Source organism: Sinohyriopsis cumingii, chromosome 17, assembly GCF_028554795.1.
Source record: "Sinohyriopsis cumingii isolate HCF-2022 chromosome 17, ASM2855479v2, whole genome shotgun sequence".
NCBI lineage: Eukaryota > Metazoa > Mollusca > Bivalvia > Unionida > Unionidae > Sinohyriopsis > Sinohyriopsis cumingii.
In genome coordinates, this window is record NC_142977.1 from 33810995 (window position 1) to 33831066 (window position 20072).

Genomic DNA, 20072 nt, shown 5'->3' on the forward strand with positions numbered 1-20072 from the left:
TTTCTGACAAAGTTATCAGTCTGCATAGGGTGTAGTTTAACAACAAAGTTGGAAAGTGGCACAGCAGGCTGTGACTATTTTAGTAAATCCTTGCATTTTTTAGCTTTTTCCACGACTGGAAACGGCGTGCACTCCTAGTATAGCTATTCTGAAGCTTTTCTTACAAAGAGAGCAAAATGCTTTGTGTTTATTTCCTTAAACCATGATCTGAAGTCTGCCTTGTCAAGCGATTTGGCTTGAAAAGAGTACTTTCCAAGCACTGCTTGAATAACAGAAGTCAAACAGATTTAACAAAGTGTCAAATTACAAATCAAGTAATGTTCCCAAAACTCAAGACAGGGACAAAATCTTCACAGAAAAAGGTGGTTAGAAAATGAACTGAACACGCATGCTTGATCCTACAAATGTATGGCTCTGAAGTTACTTCCCTTGGCTCACTTTCTCAGAAGACAAATGGTAGGTGCCATCATAGCGATCAACAAACTCTGATATTTTTGTTTTAAAATGTTTATGGACTGAAAATAAAACATGGCCACAAACAAACTGAACTCCCATTTACACCAAATTCACAAACTCTCACAAACAATTCAACAAAAAGTCATTATTCATGAACTTACATGAACATGAAATGGCCCCCTCAACTTTAACAAACTTTCTTGGTCTGTACAAACCCTGTGTATCAGATTTACAGGGCAAATCACATACCTCATTCATTTTATTTGCACTACCTTTGGCGCATTACATCTGCAGGATTGGATGGGACTTGGTGTCAGTTTTGTGTAAATTGTGCAATGGCACATTCTGGCTGAAACTATGTTTTCTATACTTTTTCTAGAGGATTGTTTTTTCTTCTTTTTTCTGTCAATTGGTTTGTACAGTCCAACAATGTTGTTTTTCAATGACTTCCAATCCAGTATTGTTTCTTACAGAAATTTAATTGGCTCCATGTTATTTGCTTTATAACTGTATAAAGAGATAAGAAAGTAGAATAAAATACACATAACTTATAAGTTTGTAACTGTAGCAAAAGGATGCTACTCCATCTGGTATGTACCCTTTCTGGCAACTGATGCACATAATTTTATCCCATTTTATTTATTATTTTGGAATAAAGTACATAACAAAAAGTTTTATTTTTTAATTTTGAACTTTTCATATTGCCTGAAAAATTCAAAGAGTTTTGGGGAAAACTTCAAAATGTTTTCAACAAATCACAGGAACTTTCGAAGATAAAATCACTCTTTCAATATTTATAGTTTTAAAATCACTCTTTCAATATTTATAGTTTTCCATGCAACCCTTCAGAATCAAGGATTTTTCAAGCTGGTATAACCATCTGTAATTTTTTGAGCAGTCATTTTTTCCCTAAGTTTTGTAGCTACAACTGGATTTTACAGAATGAGGAAACTTACATCCATTGCATCTTCTCTCTCCCTCAATTTCTGACGCAGGGCCTGTAATTCCTGATCTCTCTTCTCCAGTACACAGTTCCTGTCAGCAGTTATCTCCTTTAATGAAGCACAGGCCCAAATAAAATATTATTACTCACAAATATTAATTTTTTTTAAAAATAGTTAATATATCACATGACAAATACACTGAATGTAACTCTAAAATCAGCTGCTCAATAGCATATTCTAGTAATGAGTGCAGGCATGGGACCAATTATGACTGCAATCGTGATAAAATGTAACCAATTACGGTGCAATCATAATCATAATAACTGATTTCAGAAGCTCAATAACTGTAATTGTCCTTCATTGGTAGTGTAATTGTATAGTGATCACAAAATATTACAAGCAAAAAAATCACTAATTATATTCTTAACTGTAATAATAATACAATTTTCCATAAACAAAAGACCATGAATGTTGACTATTATAATAAGGAATGGGTATTTTAGGTGGCTCTCTGTTAGCAAAGAATTGTCAACAAACATTTAAACAGAGTTAAAATTGTTTTCAGTTTTACTCTGATATCTGTCCATGTGCAAAATACCTTTTTTCTTCATTTTGTATGTGCTGTTTTACCTTGAACTGGGAAGGAGAATTATGTTACTAGTTACATTTTTTCTGTGCTAATATACACAAAACACAGCAAAATATAAAAGGTAAACCAGACATTATCACACAGAATACAGTAAGAAATCTACAACTTGATCTATTTATTTTACATACTAGCAGCCAATTTCGTTTGAGCATAAAATAAAAAGAAAATGTACTCATCCTGAGGGAATAACATATTTCATATCACTGGTAAAAAAAAAAAATTTGTAACATTTTTTGGATTATGAGTTAGACAGTGAAAGCATACTACTTCCCATTTCTTAGTTGACTTATGGCAGTACTGCAGGTACCATACATTTATTTCTGGATGAACGTGTGTCAACTGTGTAAACATGAGTCTTAGTGTGATTATATGGTAACTCTCACAATATTATTTGTCCTCTTGGTTTTTAAAGATAAATACAAAGCAATCCTTATGATCCTCTTGTAGTCATAATCATGGTTTCCAAATAAGGTTAATTGTAATCGTAATCATCAGTGCCAAATAACCTGTAATCGTAATCATCCTTCTAAACTAGATTTGTTAGAAATCCAATCACACCTTTATTCTCATGCTCATAAACCAGTACAGCAAAAAGCTCAAGTAAAGACCTTTAACCATAAAATCAATTCTCACAAACCAGTACAGCAAAAAGCTAAAGTAAAGACCTTATCCCTGGAAAGAACCACCGACCCATGAGAAGTTACTGGCAAGCTTTCTCAAATACCCACATTAGCCAAATCCGAGACTCGAACCCACGCAGACAGAGGTGAGATGGCAGTGATCCGTAACAGAGAGCGCTTTAGACCACTCGGCCACTCGGGAATTCTTTTAGTAAAGAATGTTAATATAAAGTAGAGGTTACCTTTACTTGTTTCATATTTCAAAGAGACTATTATGTTTCAGTAGTATGTCAATGCATAAAGGTTGCCGTCTCTGCCATGAACATCCAGAACTCTTACCAAAGGCTCAATCACATAGATTGGAGTTATATGAACCAGTATATGGAAGTGAACATCAGATATGCCAAGACTGATCACATACTCATTGCATCTCTATCACTGGCCTGAACTGCAATTGGACTTTACAACCAGAAAAGTACTGAAGTAAAAGCCCCGATTTTCTACAATCTACTCTGCCCTTTACAAGCACAAAAACTGGATTTTTTCTGTGCAAAAACATCCACCTTCTTAAGATCGCTTGGGAGTTCCCTCATTAAAGTAGAGAAAAGATGTGAATGGAGGGATTCAGATAATGAAATCTGGAGACTGTCTGACGCCGTGTGGCTCACGCATGATCTAGTGAGAATGGTTGGTCCAAATTGGACTAAAAGTGAGTAGTCTGGTGCCTTATGTGGGTAGCCAGAGGGTGCAGGTGACAATCACTCATGACAGAAGGCCTGCGGAAGAATAAAAAAATATCTCTTCTCTCCCTGCCTGCCTGCAAAATAGAGGCAAATGATAGCCTATAATTTATTTGGCCAAGAGAAAAGATTAAAACCTGCCACTACTGATAACTGCCAATGCATCTTCTCTGGCTATAATCAACCCTTCTCTTGTATGTTCTCTAACAGATGCCTTTTGTTTTTAAACTCGGTAGGCAAGGTCCAAACAAAATGAAGGGTGTGGGAATACTATAGTTTAGCCAGCTCGAACAAGTTGGAAAACCGTTCTTTATGAATGTTATGTGCATTTTTCCACAGCTCATGCATACTGTCTTTTGGATAATTAAGCTCCAACATAAGATTATTCACCAACAAGCTCTGTCAAAGTTTCACTTTCTTAAATCAGTGCTTTGCTGATTATTACGCCTGAAAATTTCACTCTACTTTAAAACTGTCTGCATTTTAAGTAGGTTTGATATTCTGCTGGCTTTTCCACAGGTAATTTTGAAATACTGATGAAAGAGGGGTTGACCTGCATGCCAAATAATTTTGTCCATCCAGTATGTATGTCAGATCTATATTAAACATCAATTTTTTTCAGGTTTAAAATCACTCACTGGCATCTTCATTAACACTTTGCCAGCTCCAATAAACAGAGATATTTGCAAACTTTTATATCAAGCCAAAAAAAAAAAAATATGAAAACAGTTGCCTACCTGAAAAGAGACAGACGTCACGGTAAGTGCTATGATATTTCTATTGGTGGCACGACTTATGTCAAAACAAGCATATATAGTCAAATAAAAATTGCATACAGTGCAGAGTACATTTTTATATGTGATTTGAAACTAATTTGTAGGATTTCTCATGCATCTCTCTATGTGCATGATTCCCACATCCGCACTGGCAGCATCTATGAGAATGCAGACTGCCCCACCAAAGTAACCGAAAATTGAACAAAACACAAATCTTACAATTGAAACAAATCCTTGATGGAATATAACCTAGAGTTATACTATAAGCCTGAAAAACATCCATGCTGGGACATAAAAATGAGTTTTGAAAGCAAAGATACAAAGTTTGTTATGAACATTGTTTAAGCTTTGAAATGTTCTCACCTCCAGCAGTTTGTCCTTTTCTCTTAGTTGCTGCTGCAGATGATGAATCTTGGCATCATCAGTTTTAGGGCTCTGTTGGAATGTTTCCTGAAAGAAAAAAAATCATCTTTAAAAGAATTCCAAATGAAACAGTACCTTGGCAAAACTTGTACAAATATTTTTATATAAGACAGACAAGGCACATGGAATCCTGGTATATAAGGGCACAAACTTCATGATAACATATACAATACACTTGTAATCTTGGCATATTAAGGTAAAAACTTCCTAACAACACAGACAATACACTTGGAATCCTGGCATATTAAGGTACAAAACTTTATAAGATAGACTAAACACCTGGAATCCTTGTATATTTGGGTACACACTTTATATTTGACAAGACACCTGGAATCCAGGCATACTAAGGCACAAGCTTAATGATAACATCGACAAGACACCTCAAATCATGGCATAATCAGGTACAAACTTCACCATAGCTTCAGCTGAATACAGTAACAGATGCAGTAAACATGACTTTTAAAAACAATTCTATGTCAACGCCTTACTCATGAAATTCTGGTATCTAGGATTCATCTATAACTGTAAATGCCATAAATGTGGTAAAATAGGACAGGATCCAAGATGATGCAACCACAAAAAGGAAAATACCAATACAGCAGAAAACAAAAATGAGCAACTAAACTAGGAAAACATTATAGTGTCCATAGAGGGAAATATACTTGTGCACAAGAGTGAGCTGACAATTTTTTGAAAAACAAGCAAACATCAAAAAGAAACCAATGAAAAAATATACAACTGAAAAAGAAATGCCTAACACTGCAAACATCTAGCAATGCCTCAAAAACAATAATTAAAAAAGGGGCAAAAAGCAATGCAGAAGACAGGATAAAGGGAAAAAACATATAGCCTTTACAATTTATAAGACTTAAACCAAAATGACAAATAAATAAAGATGATGATCCCCACAGCTGAAGACAATGATCAACTACATGCAAATGATTTCTAACACAAACTTATCTGATCTCTCAGACTGGAAAAACATATTATCATATCATCTACTGCAACTACTAATAAATGTGTATATGTGTGTGCATGTGTGTGTGAGAAATAGATACCAATATGGAAACAGCTAAATACAGATGAGAGAAAAAAGAATGAATGAAAGCATAGATTTACACCCAGCTAACGTAACAGAAAGTGATACATAAATACAATCCTGAAAAAACTTACCTATAAATAACCCATTCCAAGATAACAACAAAGAAAACAAGAAGACAAAAACATCAAAAAACAAATATTTGGAGGAAGATAACCTAAAACAACTGAAAACTACCTTAAGGGCAAAGTTCACAAAGGATTCGTCTCTTGTATAGGAAAAGAAGTTTAGAAAACCCAACCAACAGGAAATATCTATTGAGAGGAGAGTACCAATCCTGAAACCCTAATTCCTAGAAGACGACAGAAACTGATTAACCTCATTCAAAATCATCTCTCTAAAATTACATCAATAAAGCCTTTTGGCATTTGGAATATTAATCTCTAAGACTTGGAGGATGACAACGAATAAAGTTATGCTATTGTGCCAGTTTATTACTTACACAGATTATGTACTTATACTGCAGTGTCAAAAAATATCTTTTAAAACTACATGTTTATGTTGTGGGTATGGAGTGGAAAAAATGTTTTCTTTATGAGACACCAGATGAGTTTATACATACCTGTGGATCAATAGTAACAAATGAGGTCCACTGATATTAAACATTTATCCATTCCTCCAATTCCAGAACCTTGAATTCCTCCAACATTTGGGACCAAAGAAATAAACAGACTTTAATTTTCTTCAGTAGTTATCTTCATCTTCATTTCTCTTTATCCCTGCTGCCATTTTTCACTTTTTTACAGTCTACTGGGTTCTTGTTATGTATATAAATCTATTTTTTTGCCTTGAGAAACCATATTCTATGTACCGGTCTATTGTTGTTGTTGTTCTAGGGTTTAACGCCATTTTTCAGCACAAGATAGGCCTTACATAGCAGCCAGTATAACTGGTGGAGGAAGAACCCTGGAAAACCCAGGGAAGAACCACTGACCCCAAGAGAAGCTACTGGCAGGCTTTCCCACTTACCCACGTTAGCCGAGCCTTGGACTCGAACCCACGCAGACAGAGGTGAGATGGCAGTGATCCGGAATGGTGAGCACTTTAGACCACTCGGCCACTCGGGGCCCCACCAGTCTATGATACAAGGGCTAAAGTATTTTCTCCTTTCCTTGTCAATATAGAAATGCCTGTTCAAAGTATTATGATTTATTTATTTTTACTGGATACAATTCGGAACGCAGAATTGTCGCTGAAAGTTGTAGTAATTCCATAATATCCTAAATAACTGGCATATATGATAAGGACACAAAACCAGTCAAGTTCCTAGCACCTGATCACTACCAACTGCAACATGACACAAAAACTTCACACAATTTTTATATATATTATATTTATGTTAAAGTGGTATCAATAACATCTAATGTCAACTGCAATAATTGGCATTCAAGTTTTGTGTTGAAATAAACATTATTCTGCATGTAATGATGTAACCCCAAAGAAGTTCCTTTGAAATTTAATCAGTATGTTATAACGCCATTTACCTTCTAAGTTATCAATAAATTCATGCCACTAACAGATCTGGCAGTAGCAGTGGTTAATATTTTCATTGCACTGACAGGTTTGGCAATAAATATCAATCAATTCATTCCACTGACAGATTAGGCAACAGAATTATCAATAAATTCAATCCACTGACAGATCTGGTAGTAGAGTTATCAATAAATTCATTCCACTGACAGATTTGGCAGTACTAGCAAAATAAGCACAAAAGTGAGTATAGAGGAAATACTAGTAACTCTCCTGTACAAATGAAACTGGAATTAACACACATCAATGCAGCACTTATGTCCTAACAGAGATAATGCATCTGAAACAGGATTTCTTAACAGGGTCCATCAAATTATTAAGCATTTTCCCCATTTTTCTTCTGCATGTCCTTCAAAAGTCACTAACCAAAGATAGAATTTATGAGGGACTCTGTGTAAGGATAAAAATGTATGTTGATCTATGAAAAATTGGGCCAGAGAACAATTAATTAGATTTATGGGGACAGGTGCTTGTTAAATCGCTATACTGCAATGATTTCTAATGTCTGTGTCGGGAGAGGAAGAGATTCTTAATTAAGCCTTCATTTACTTAGCTGTTAGACAACTAGAAAGGAGACGTTTAACTTTGATTTTATATCGGAACTGTCAGATTTGAAATTTTCCAGATCTGTTGTTTGGAATTCTATAAGTCAAGTGACTGCAATTTTGGCGCCTAATTATAAAAGGTGGTAAATATATTTAATCCTGATTGGTTACTCTAAATAAGGGATGTGGTTCCCACATTAAATCCTTGGGGTTAAATTGCCCCCATCGAAAGAAATTTAGTCAGTCTGCAATTTTCCTGCAGGAGTGAAAATATAAGGGACTCTGAGAATGAATTTGGAAGAAATTCTCCGTAAAACATTGGTCAAAGGGACTGGATGTCTGGAAAGTCAACAGACACAATTTTGGCAGCAGAAGCAACCAAAGCTTGCAAGCACAAGGTATTTGCGTCAATTTCGTGTAGTTCGTTGATACCAATATAATGATTTGCTTGAATTTAATTGTTTATATTTGCATGAATTTATTTGTTTAAATCTGTATATCAATTCTCTTGAAATAAGTGTAACTGTTTGAGTTAATCTATCTGAATTTGTACAATGATCTTCTTTATATATGTTTGATGAATTGTTTGAATTTGTCGTCTTGACTGTTATAGGAATCTAAGAATTTCATGCATTACTTTAGTTGATATGAGTTACAAGAATCCATTGAATTCACCGATCTTAGATGATTTCATGTATGCTAAAGACTTAAATGTGTGTATTCACTGAAAATAACATAGTTAAGTCATGTAATGAATTTCATTCATTCATTTGTGTAATTGAGACGAGAACAGAACCGTTATGTCTCATGTAATGCTAATGGGCATAAGTAATGAAATAGCCATTAGGAAGTACGTTAATCTTGTGAAACTAGGTTTGTTTATGGTCTGCCATGTTTAGCTTGACCAGATAGCCTTCTGTTTGAATTCCGATAGAACGATATCTGACATAATGAGAGGGAAGCAATCATCTGTTCCCAGTAGGACAACTGACAGAATATTTAGGTTGCTCTCTCCCTATTTTGAAAGGGGAAATAGCTTCACGGACTTATCCACTGAAATATCCATGGACAGATCCACTGAAGTGTCTACTTACATATCTACCTAACCAAACAAAGTATGAGGGCCAAAAAGAGGTGAGACAGTAGGATTTCAGAAAAGGGAAAAAGCGAAAGGACCTGGAAGAATTACCATAGTGAAGTTGGAGTGGACCGGAATAAGCAGGTTATGAAGTTGCACAAGGCAATGACTTCGATCGTTCACTCGATTGTATGATGAACTAATTCTATTATTTAAAATAGATTGGCTATTTATATAAATATATTTGTCTTTGAAATTTGGTGAAAGATTTATTTAAAAAAAGGTATATCTTCCTAATGTAATGTATTATCCCAGTTGTTTATGTAATTGATTAAATTTTTGTCATTCTGTTCTATATATCTGCTCAGATCTCTATTTATTCCATCTATAAGTTTCACACTTCATTTTAATATTTACTCGATCCGGGCAACAACAGTACCAAGGACGATCACCCTCTAGATAACAATAGCCAAATAAAGCGGACACCTGGTAAGAAGGTATAACCTGATAATACCACACCACCAGTAGCAACCACTAAAGACTGTCAGAACAGCAGGACTGGAGGGTGAATTGGATGGTATACAGGACTGCATATGGATTTTAGAAATTTTGGGTGTCCAAAAAAAAGCTACAAATGAACGCAGAGGATAAAAGCTAAATATTTTCCCTTTTCTCACTAGTTTTAAAATATTAAAATGAAAAGCCATATTCTCTTTATTTAGCTCATATCTGAACATTTTATATTTTTAAACTCTCCCAGTAAAAACCATAAGCAGGCGGCATTTCTACCATACAACCACTCTTACGTCCATTCTTAACATGCTAAATAGCACAAGAAAGTACAAGTGAAATGTAGAATCTCCAATAACACATTCAGTACGGACTTGTTCTTTAAAAGTATAACAAGGAATTGTGAGTTAACATAATGCTGAATATCATTAAAATTAATCAACAGAAAAATGGCATTGATCAAACCCTGCAGATGGATAATATGATGTCAGTCCTACAATGTAAAGAACTGACCTGACCCTGATATGTATGGTGGGGGAATTGACATCATAATACTATAACAAGCATTACTGTGCAGCTCTGTTCTGATGGCATGACCAGAGGTCAAATTTCAAGAATATGTCGCACATTTGGCAGCCCATACTGACACTGTTGCATAACTTAGTCTAATTAATTCATTTGTACAATATTTATTTAGATGCCTTTTCCTTATCAAAGTAAATCCAGGCACAATCATATGGTTGCATTATCCAAACTCTATTGACTGCCATTTTAGTTGTCTTTAGAGCAACAGTAACTGAAGAATGAAGAAGCTGGTTGAATTTGATATGATTAGACATTTATTTCATTAATGAAACTTAAGTGTTTGTTCAACCTAATTTGGCATTTCTCGGCTATCATTTCCTTTCAACCAAATAAAATGGATATCCAAAATAGGAACACTATAAGGAACTGAAACCAGATAATTTCTATATTTCTTGAATAGAACATGTGCATCATTCATGAAAATATGCACTCAATTCTTATTACCTGCATGATTATGTCCACATACTGTGTATAAAAACATTATGTTTGAAATTTTCCATTTTAGTGAGGTTTTCACAATCACACATCTATGATGCAACACTGGTAAGGGGCATTTGTAGATAACAGCAATATGTTCCCCTTCCACTGACTGTGAGGAATAAAGTTAAATAAAATGGAATGGTGAGCAATTTGCTTATGCAAGTACAATCCAACTTTTCCCATATCCAACCCCTACTAGCATAATAAGGATAAGACAGTAGTAAAAACAGTTCACAAGTCTTCTGAACACAGCGCAAGTATAAAACTGGTCAACATCAATATTTTCAAACAAGGACCCTAATATGTTCCACAGCAACTCAATGAAAACTACAAGTGTAGTTGAATTATGTCATATATTACACCCAGCTGTAAATCAAAAACATGAATAACTCATTCAAACTGCTGGAACAATGATTTGTCAATCTCTTTATGTATTCAGGCAATGACCATAATATTTACCACATTTCTTGGCAATCAATAAAATAAAAAAATGTACGACTAGATGTGCAACCAACATAGTGTGCCAGATAGAAGGACAGATGGATGGACATCAGAATTACTGTACACTCTGCCTCTGCAGTGGTGGCTATGTACAAAAACTATCTCACCTGAAGTTCCTGCTCTTTTGATTCTATACTGCCCTGCAAACGTCTGATTATTCTGTCTTTTGCCTCTAGGGCACTAGCCTTTCCATCCAAGGCATCCTGAACAAAGAAAAGTTGTTTTTTTACATGTTAATTTGTACCAATTTGTATCCATATAAAATAAACACCTAAACGCATACTGCATCATAATCCGTTACATGTAAACTTTAAGAAGAAAGTAAATACAGAAATGTGAGGGCCAAGTGGATCTTACATCACTCACATGCTTACATAACATAATAGCTAAACATTCCACTAAGATATCTTATGTAGTTTTGTAAGAATACAACCTATGTAAACTATTGCCCAAACTTTACATGTATCACAGATGTTGGATTGCCCACTCAACACCATGGACATATACACTGGAGCAAGGGAAGCATTAGGTGTGCATTATACACAGTGGATATCCATAATATCTAGTGGATGTCTGCTAAGCCTTGTGGATATCCACTCAATCAAGTGAAAATCCATCAAAGACTTTGCAGTCACAGTAGATTTTTAATGTTCCTTCCTTATTTTATTGCATGAATCCTATGAGTCAACACACTAAACTCATGGAAGAAACCCCTATGCAGAAATTATTACTATGTCAAGTGTAAATTTCATACCATTTCCTGTACTAAATATATAGTAGTAACATCTCTTTCTGGCATTCGGCAGTGGCCTAGCTAAGCATACACACAGAAGAACATGTCTAATTTAGAAAATATATCATGTCTAAAATTTCACTGATATTCTGCATCCTTGCCGCATGACAAAGTATACAGCTGACAAAATGCCTAGCTACAGTGTCTATCCCAGTTGACTGACTATATGTACATGTATGTGTCAACATAGACGAAGGTAGACTTTACATACGATTCTACATCAAGCACTACTTTGATGTTCTTGCTAAATACATGGTATTTTATACAATGCTTGTTACACTGATTATAAATTTATCAGTGTTTCCCTTTAATCTCTATACTATTTTCAGCGCCCCATTGAACAAATTATTGAAATACAAAACGAAAAGTATGTCATTCTTTCCAAAGTTATTCAATAAGAATTATGTTGTGGCATATATCAACTAATAAAAAGATATGCAAACTATGCTAAAGAATTCTTTGGCTTTGTTTGTAAGCTTAGAAAACGACACTGATTATTTCAGAGTATGACGACTTTTAAATCGACAAACTTTATCTGCACTCTCCTGACAGATGCATTTGATCACTGCTTGTTCATGTCATTATCAAAGTGATTTTGATAAAAAAGGTTTCTTTATTTATTTATCAATCATCGTGTGTCATGTGGACTGGACAAATATAAAGTACTGAATGTTGTTATCTACATCAAGTTAAAATAAACATACTATTTTAACTCCTATATAAATATTTAAATAATTAAACTTTCCATCACTTTCACCGTATATCTGGTATTATTAAACTTGTCAGATGACCAAACCAGAAATTATAAGTATATACTTTTATGATGTTAGCAAAAAAGAATAGAACAGAGCGTGGTTAGTAGAGTCCACAATAAAAATGGGAGGTCTATGGTAAATCGAAACACTAGTCTATCCTGCACATCAGTTCATGGAAAAAATCTTTTGTATATATATGAATACTTGGTGCTGAAAGTTATAAAGCAGCTGGACCTAAGGACGTCTCTTGGATATCAGTTGTATTTCACTGTTTGGTAACATTATAAACTGAAGTTTGCAAATAAGCTGGCAGAATGATATTATCTTTTAGTGGTCAAGTCTTTGAGTATTAAAAGGCACTGTGTACAGATTAGAGCATTCTGCATGAACTACTGTAGCTCAGTCAAGACGCAAGTTCCACTCACATATGATTTTGATGACATATACCCATACTCCAAGTCTGAAATTGATTCAGAAATATGGACTCCAGAGTGGCAACATACAACTATCAAAGGATGGATGTGCAATGTACAATGGATGCTGGTTCATACCAGAGGCTCACATGGCCTTGAGCCTAGTGAGTTAAAGATGGGATATATTTCAGGAACTTTAACACAGCAATATTACTAGTAGCAATGAACAAATTTTATTTAACCAAAAATTTCAAGCTTGCTTCCGAATATTTAACAATTTCAAATGAAGCAGAAGTTTTAGAAATAATTTTCTGCCAAAAGATGTATCAACTTTAGGTTTTTATATGAATACATGTTTAATGAAGCAAAAGAAATATTTTTAAAAAGTCTTTAACTTTCAAACAAATGAGTTTTCATGCATTACAACTTTCCAAAGTGCTGAATTCACACAAATTTTGTGTGAATCACTTGATCACATGTCCTATGAATATCTCTGCTTATGTAGTACAAAAAAAGCTTGGATGTGTCAAGATTAAAAGAACAGTACTTAACAATTACATAGTCCAAGTACAAAAGCAATTATTCAATGTGTTAGGGACTTGTGACCATACAGAAACATGCTTCAGTGTGTTAGGGACTTGTGACCATACAGAAACATGCTTCAGTGTGTTAGGGACTTGTGACTATACTGAAATATGCTTCAGTGTTTTTAGGGACTTGTGACTATAGAGAAACATGCTTCAGTGTTTTTAGGGACTTGTGACTATAGAGAAACATGCTTCAGTGTGTTAGGGGCATAGGTCTTTACAGAAACATGCTTCAGTGTGTTAGGGACTTGTGACTATACAGAAACATGCTTCAGTGTGTTAGGGACTTGTGACTATACAAAAACATGGTTCAGTGTGTTAGGGACTTGTGACTACAGATGCATGCTTCAGTGTTTTTAGGGACTTGTGACTATACAGAAATATGTAAACCAAAACCTTAAAAAATGTTGATGCTGTTGCATAATGAGCGACCCTATGTTTTTTCTATGCTTAAGTAAAGCAGAAAACAACTCTTTCAAACTTGGACAACATTATTGTCGGTTATTTTGTTTCTTTTGTAACTTCTACATTGAGAAAGTTAACACTGCATTAGAAATGAAAACTGTCCAACTAGTAATTTGTATTTCTGACTGAAGAAAAACATCTGTTGAGTAAATTAGCCAGATACAACCCAGGCTACAAGGGTTGGTGACTTATACTAATGCTTGCTAATTCAGTACCTGAAGAGCTTTGTCAGCATTTCGGAGAGCATTCTTGTTCTTCTGATCTCTCTCCTCAAGCTCCTTCTCAAGGTCCTGCAAAAAAATTGTGAAATATTCTACTGATCTAGTTGGAGCATAATTACATGAACTCATATCTAATGGAAGTATGGAAAGTATGTGCCATTTCTTGCACACATGTACCTAATTTGAAAAGGTATTGTAAAACTTGGTAAACTCCCACATACAATGTAATCAGCCATATGTCAGAGGGTAAAAGTACGTAAGTAAAATCAGCATTCTATTGTAAAAGAACACATTAAATACTTTATGATAATATATTTGTTTCAATTTTTTTCACATAATGTGAAACAACGCAGTCATAAAGTGGCAGTGGCATCATCCCAGTGCTTAAGTTTAATATACATGCCAAAAGCTATGAAACCACTGGAAGGAGTTTGATGAAACTTGCTACACTACTGGTAAATATTTTACTAGAGGGAACTGCTTTTTATTCATCGAAGTAAATCCCACTCAATGGGAGAGGAGGCCAATGGAAGGAGTGATCTAGAGAGCACCCTTATTTTTGCATATTTTCATATGAAAATTGATAAAAATTATTTAATTACTGACCCCAATACTCAGCAGACAGAAAAACTTGTACATAATACAACTTACAGCAATTTTCTGCTGCATGGACAGCAGCAACGTGTTGGCAGCATTAATTTTCTGCTCCTTTTCCTGTAATGCCTGCTTTAATTTCTCTATTTCACCATTCCGCCCCTCCAAATGCTTCTTAAATTCTGGAGTATATTCCTAGAATTACAAATAATTGAAACATTTCATGAGCTATATTGCCAATATATCCCCAGTAAAATATTCATGCATCACGATTCAAGTTAAAATCCTAAGATCTGCCTAGCAACAATGGATCAGAAGATGATCTCAAAGAATTATCTGAAGGATCAAACTACCTTATCCATAAATGTGCAAATGGACTTCAGATGACAGACAACAGGCAATCCATTCTCTAACGTCTTCAATCTTTTTGTCACTATATACACATTTTTGTTTTGAGGGGGTGACTGAGTCTGACAAAATCAGATCTGGGGATGTTTTTTCTTATATTCCAATCTATACATATCAACACCTGCTGCCTTATAATGCATCCATGACCAATAATTTAAGATAAAAATACTTTGAGTACCAAATAAGGGAATTTTCTAGAAATAAATATCCTGCTCTAAACGGCAAGTTTTTCTCAATATTAAAGTTCAAACTAAACTAAAAATAAATAAACTTTAAACTAGAGGAATGTTAAGCAAATTTGCTCACATAAATATACCCTAGCCTATCAAACATTCCTGATGGAGATGAGTCTATAGTAAAAAAAAAAGTGCACCACTGTTATGATAATAGTGTAACATGATTTGCAAAGATTCATACCTCATGATAATAATATGTACCAACTTTCACAGCCTTCACAAAATTGCATCCAGAGGTAAGATACAAAAGGCAATAACCTGAGGTTTACCACACCAAGTTACTTGGGTAGATCATGGGAGTATTTCAAATGCCATAAACTATGTCACTCACTTTACATTAATCAAAACTGAGTGAAAATAAATTAATCAGAACAGAGTAAAGCTGTTTTCACTTTCTTAAAAGAAGGAAATTTTAAGTTTTCTTGGCGACTTAGTCATGCACCTTGCCTGTTAGTGTGACCCTGGGCTGCTATATTGGATGTCCAAAGAGAAACGTGTCATTTAGGACCAACTAGATCATGGGATGAATATGAATTTTCATGCATTTCTCCCAGTAGTTTAGGAATAATAGTGATAACAAACTTAGTGGCAAGAGATGCCAAACATACAACAGACAAAAATAAAAGGCCACCATGTAAACTCCACTGGTCAAGACCTTGCCAACATTATTAAAGACACTGTATTATTTGTGAACTAAAGATCATACAGACCATTACTATGACAGCATCTAATCATACATTCTTTAACAACAGTCATTATCAACATCTGTTAATGCAGTAGACTGCTGGTGAGTTTTTATTCAGCAGAATTTAACTTTTATCTGGCTTTCATAGGCCACACACTGCTCACAGCAACAGCAACTTTGTCAATATCATGGCTTTAATCGTATACCTTTAATTTTTGCTCTGTATCCCTTAACCGTTCTTCTGCCAGTTGTCGTTCCTTATGAATCTGTTCTTCTAGATTCTGCAAACAGAAAAAAAGTTGTCAGTATCATCAAATTTAAAAACTGATTTCATCACTGCATCTTTTTTTCTTTTTGCATATTGAAACTACCTACACACAAAAAATATGTACCATGGCTCATTTGCCAGGAAGAAAACATTTAAAACATGCTCCATTCCAACCTTACCCCTAACAGTATGTGATTCAAGTTGTAATTAACAAAAAAGACTATTATAAATTTGGGCAAATTGGGCCCACTCTCCAACTTTCTTTATTTGAGATAAATTACAAGTGTGAGGTGGTTTAATTTCAATTCTGGCATTTTTTGTGTTAACATGTTGCCATGGAAATGTAACATTTTTATCTTTTAATACATTTTTCATTGGTAATGCCCATTTACAAATATAATATGACAATATGCATTATTATATTTTTAATTTTGAGCACATGCAAATAATGTTTAAATTTGTTTTTGAAAACAATCTAAAATGGACCCAAATAGTCAACAGTCAGCTGAAAACCCCCATACAGTTCTGCCAACTTATGTTTATTCAAAGCATTATCAAGCAAATAAAAAAAGATGTTTTCTCCAGTGGAATCTACTGTTAATTCTGGTAATGAAAGAAGAGCACTCTGACTTTGCTGTTTTCATTGTCAAAGTCTCTTACACAGACTGGGTACAACTTTTTGTCATAATCACTACTCCTGTCTGTTGCAATACTAAACGGCCCAATTTTCATGGCTTCTGCAATTATAAGTAAAGTATCTTCTACTAAACACCTAACAATATTAAATGATTTTGTTCTTGCACATGCATATTTTCTGCAATTTTGGAATCAGGAAAAATCTGTTTGAACAAAGGACCAATGTAGTCTTCTACCGCTATGGGTAGTCCGTGTTCTATTAAGAACTCGGTAGATAACGCCACTGAATTTACAAAATTCATGTCCAAAATTTAGTTCTGCTGTAAATAAGAAATTACCTTAGTAGTGGAGTTAGGAAAACAAGCTAATTCAAGGTTTCTTTGTTTTGCCACCATGATCAATATTAAATTCCTTTCCATGCGGCCTGCCAGGGGGCGTGAAGCTGCCCTAGAATGGAACGCTATACTGTGTAATTCATGTATTCATCTCTGAATCGGCTTTTTGTCTTTTCCTAATCATTCTGTGAAATTATTTTTAAAATATGTTTGCTCTCTAACACACGCATCAACTAGAATAAATCTGACTTGACTTTTAGAACCAAATACCTACAGACTGGTTCTGTACCAAATATGAATTAGAACAAGGAATCTGCGAGCAAAGATTACAAGTTAGAAAACCAGTCTGTTCTCTCCTAACTAAGCCATACAGCTGCTATAAATAGAAACCGAGGTCAAAAAATTAAAGTAGAAATCAGCATGTTTCTTGGAAATAGGGCAAATGCTATAAATAGAACATAATACTGTTAGGAAATTGCATGCAAGTCTTCGGACTAGCGTACTCTTATGTTGTAGTTACAAAGAAGCCCTCTATTCTAGAATACAGTCTGATGGATTAATGGGATGTTAATAAAAATGAAAAAACAAGTTTATTTTGGAGGAGGATATACCGAAAATATGTAATCTGAAAACAGTTACGCGTAAGGCATAATTTAGTGGAAAAAAGCATAATGATTACGCCAAAAGTGTAATGGTTGGCATGTATGTGTATATTGACATCCATTTTACATTAAAACAGCCTGTCACTGCTCTAATCACCTCACATAGAGAAGCTGTATAATCTGATCACTGTCATCCTGTTGAATAGGTTGTTTTGTGTATTTTTTAAATACTTTTTTCTCATGTGTAATATCTATGCAGTTACTGAACTCTGCCATGAGTAGTATGTACAGCAGTAAATTCTGATGGGAAATTTGGCTCTGGCATAATAATATTTGGTTTGGTTTTGTGGTTTTAATGTCATTTTTTCATCATATAATAGGTTATACATAGCTGCCAGTATATCTGGTGAAGAAAAACCCAGGAAGAACTACTGACCCATGGGAAGCTACTAGCAGACTTTCCCATATACCCACATTGGCCGAGCTGAGACTTGAACCCACGCTGACACAGGTGAAATGTCAGTGATCTGTAAGACAAGTACTTTAGACTACTCGACCAACCCCAGGGCCCCCCATGACTGAAAGAATATTTGTGGAAATAAATAGTGAAGTCATGTGGTGTACAAGAAAATGAAGATATACTTACATCATAAATGATGTATTACAGATCCATACCTCTCTCATGAATGGACACAATCATACATAGAGATGTACCCAGAAAATGTTGCTAGCTATAACATCTTCAAGCGGCCCCAAGTGGCCAAGTGGTCTAAAGTGCCCTCCATTACGGATCACTGCCATCTCACCTCTGTGTGGGTTCGAGTCTAGGATTTGGCCAATGTGGGTATGTGAGAAAACTTGCCAGTAACTTCTCGTCAGTCAGTGGTTCTTCCCGGGGTTTACCTGGGTTCTTCCTCCACCATTAATACAGTCCGCCATGCATAGCCTATCATGTGCTGAAAAATGGCGTTAAACCCCACAACAGCAACAACAATAACATCTTCAAAGTCACATCAGACAAATATACTGAAGGATTGTGTACTTTAATTCATGCTTTTATTCAATGTGCAGTTTAACTCATGATTTTATTAAATGTGTAGTTTAAATCAGGATTTTACTCCATGTGTAGTTTAACTGATGATTTTATTCAATGTGTAGTTTAACTCATGATTTTATTAAATGTGTAAGTTTAAATCAGGATTTTATTCAATGTGTAGTTTAACTGATTATTTTATTCAATGGGTAGTTTAACTCATGATTTTATTCAATGTGTGAGTTTAAATCAGGATTTTGTTCAATGTGTAGTCTAACTCAGGATTTTATTCATTTTGTTGGTGATTCATAATTATTATAAGGAATATTTATCTAATTGGAGACACGTAATAACACTACTGAATATTAAACAAGTTTTAAAATCTCTGTTGCATATAGTTAGGTTTCCACCCAGACATTTTTTTAATAAATTTAAACATTCAGACCCAGTTAGCATTGATTGAACTGTAATCTTTATTCTTCTTCTTCAGAGTCAATAGAAAAGAAAGAAAAAACATCACAGTTCAAAACTTTCAATGGAATTGCGAAAAATCAAAGAGGTTTCAACATTAAATTTTTGTTATAATTTTGTGGATACAACTGCCACGTAACAAAAAATTCACTTCTTTCTCTCTAATTTATGCATACAAAGAGCAGTAAATATAAGTCACTTCTTTCTTTCATGTATGTACAGAGGACAATAAACACAAACCACTTCTTTCTCTCATGTATGCATACAGAACAATAAAAAAAAATCACTTCTTTTGCTCTCTTCTATTCATACACAGAATAATAAATACAAATCACTTCTTTCTCTCATGTATGCATAAACAAAGGAATAAATACAAATCACTTCTTGCCTGATCATGTATGTAAATTCAAAGCAATAAACATAAATCAATAGTTTCTCTCTCTCTCACAACTGCATACACAAAGCAATAAATATATATCCCATGTAAATTATACATAACACTGAAAATGACTATATTTAAAAACAAACAACAAAGATTTAGTTTCTCTCTGTCCAAACTCATAAGAAACTATTAAATGACCACACCTCATGGATCAAACTCCACAAATACCCAAGTATTGCTGGTCAAAATGTG

The 20072-nt window shown here is 34.5% G+C and overlaps 1 protein-coding gene across 4 annotated transcripts in view; it reads right to left on the minus strand.

Annotated features, from left to right (window-relative positions):
* Positions 1-20072, minus strand: part of LOC149778393 (uncharacterized) — a 190302-nt gene that overhangs the window by 74437 nt on the left and 95793 nt on the right. For all 4 annotated transcript variants that reach the window (XM_089939223.1, XM_089939224.1, XM_089939220.1 and 1 more), the window contains 6 exons: positions 16300-16374; positions 14822-14959; positions 14165-14239; positions 11044-11139; positions 4549-4635; positions 1413-1508 (listed from right to left, as the gene is read on the minus strand). In XM_089939223.1, the coding sequence (XP_089795349.1) occupies positions 1413-1508; positions 4549-4635; positions 11044-11139; positions 14165-14239; positions 14822-14959; positions 16300-16374 (567 nt within the window). The remainder of the gene's footprint in view (positions 1-1412; positions 1509-4548; positions 4636-11043; positions 11140-14164; positions 14240-14821; positions 14960-16299; positions 16375-20072) is intronic.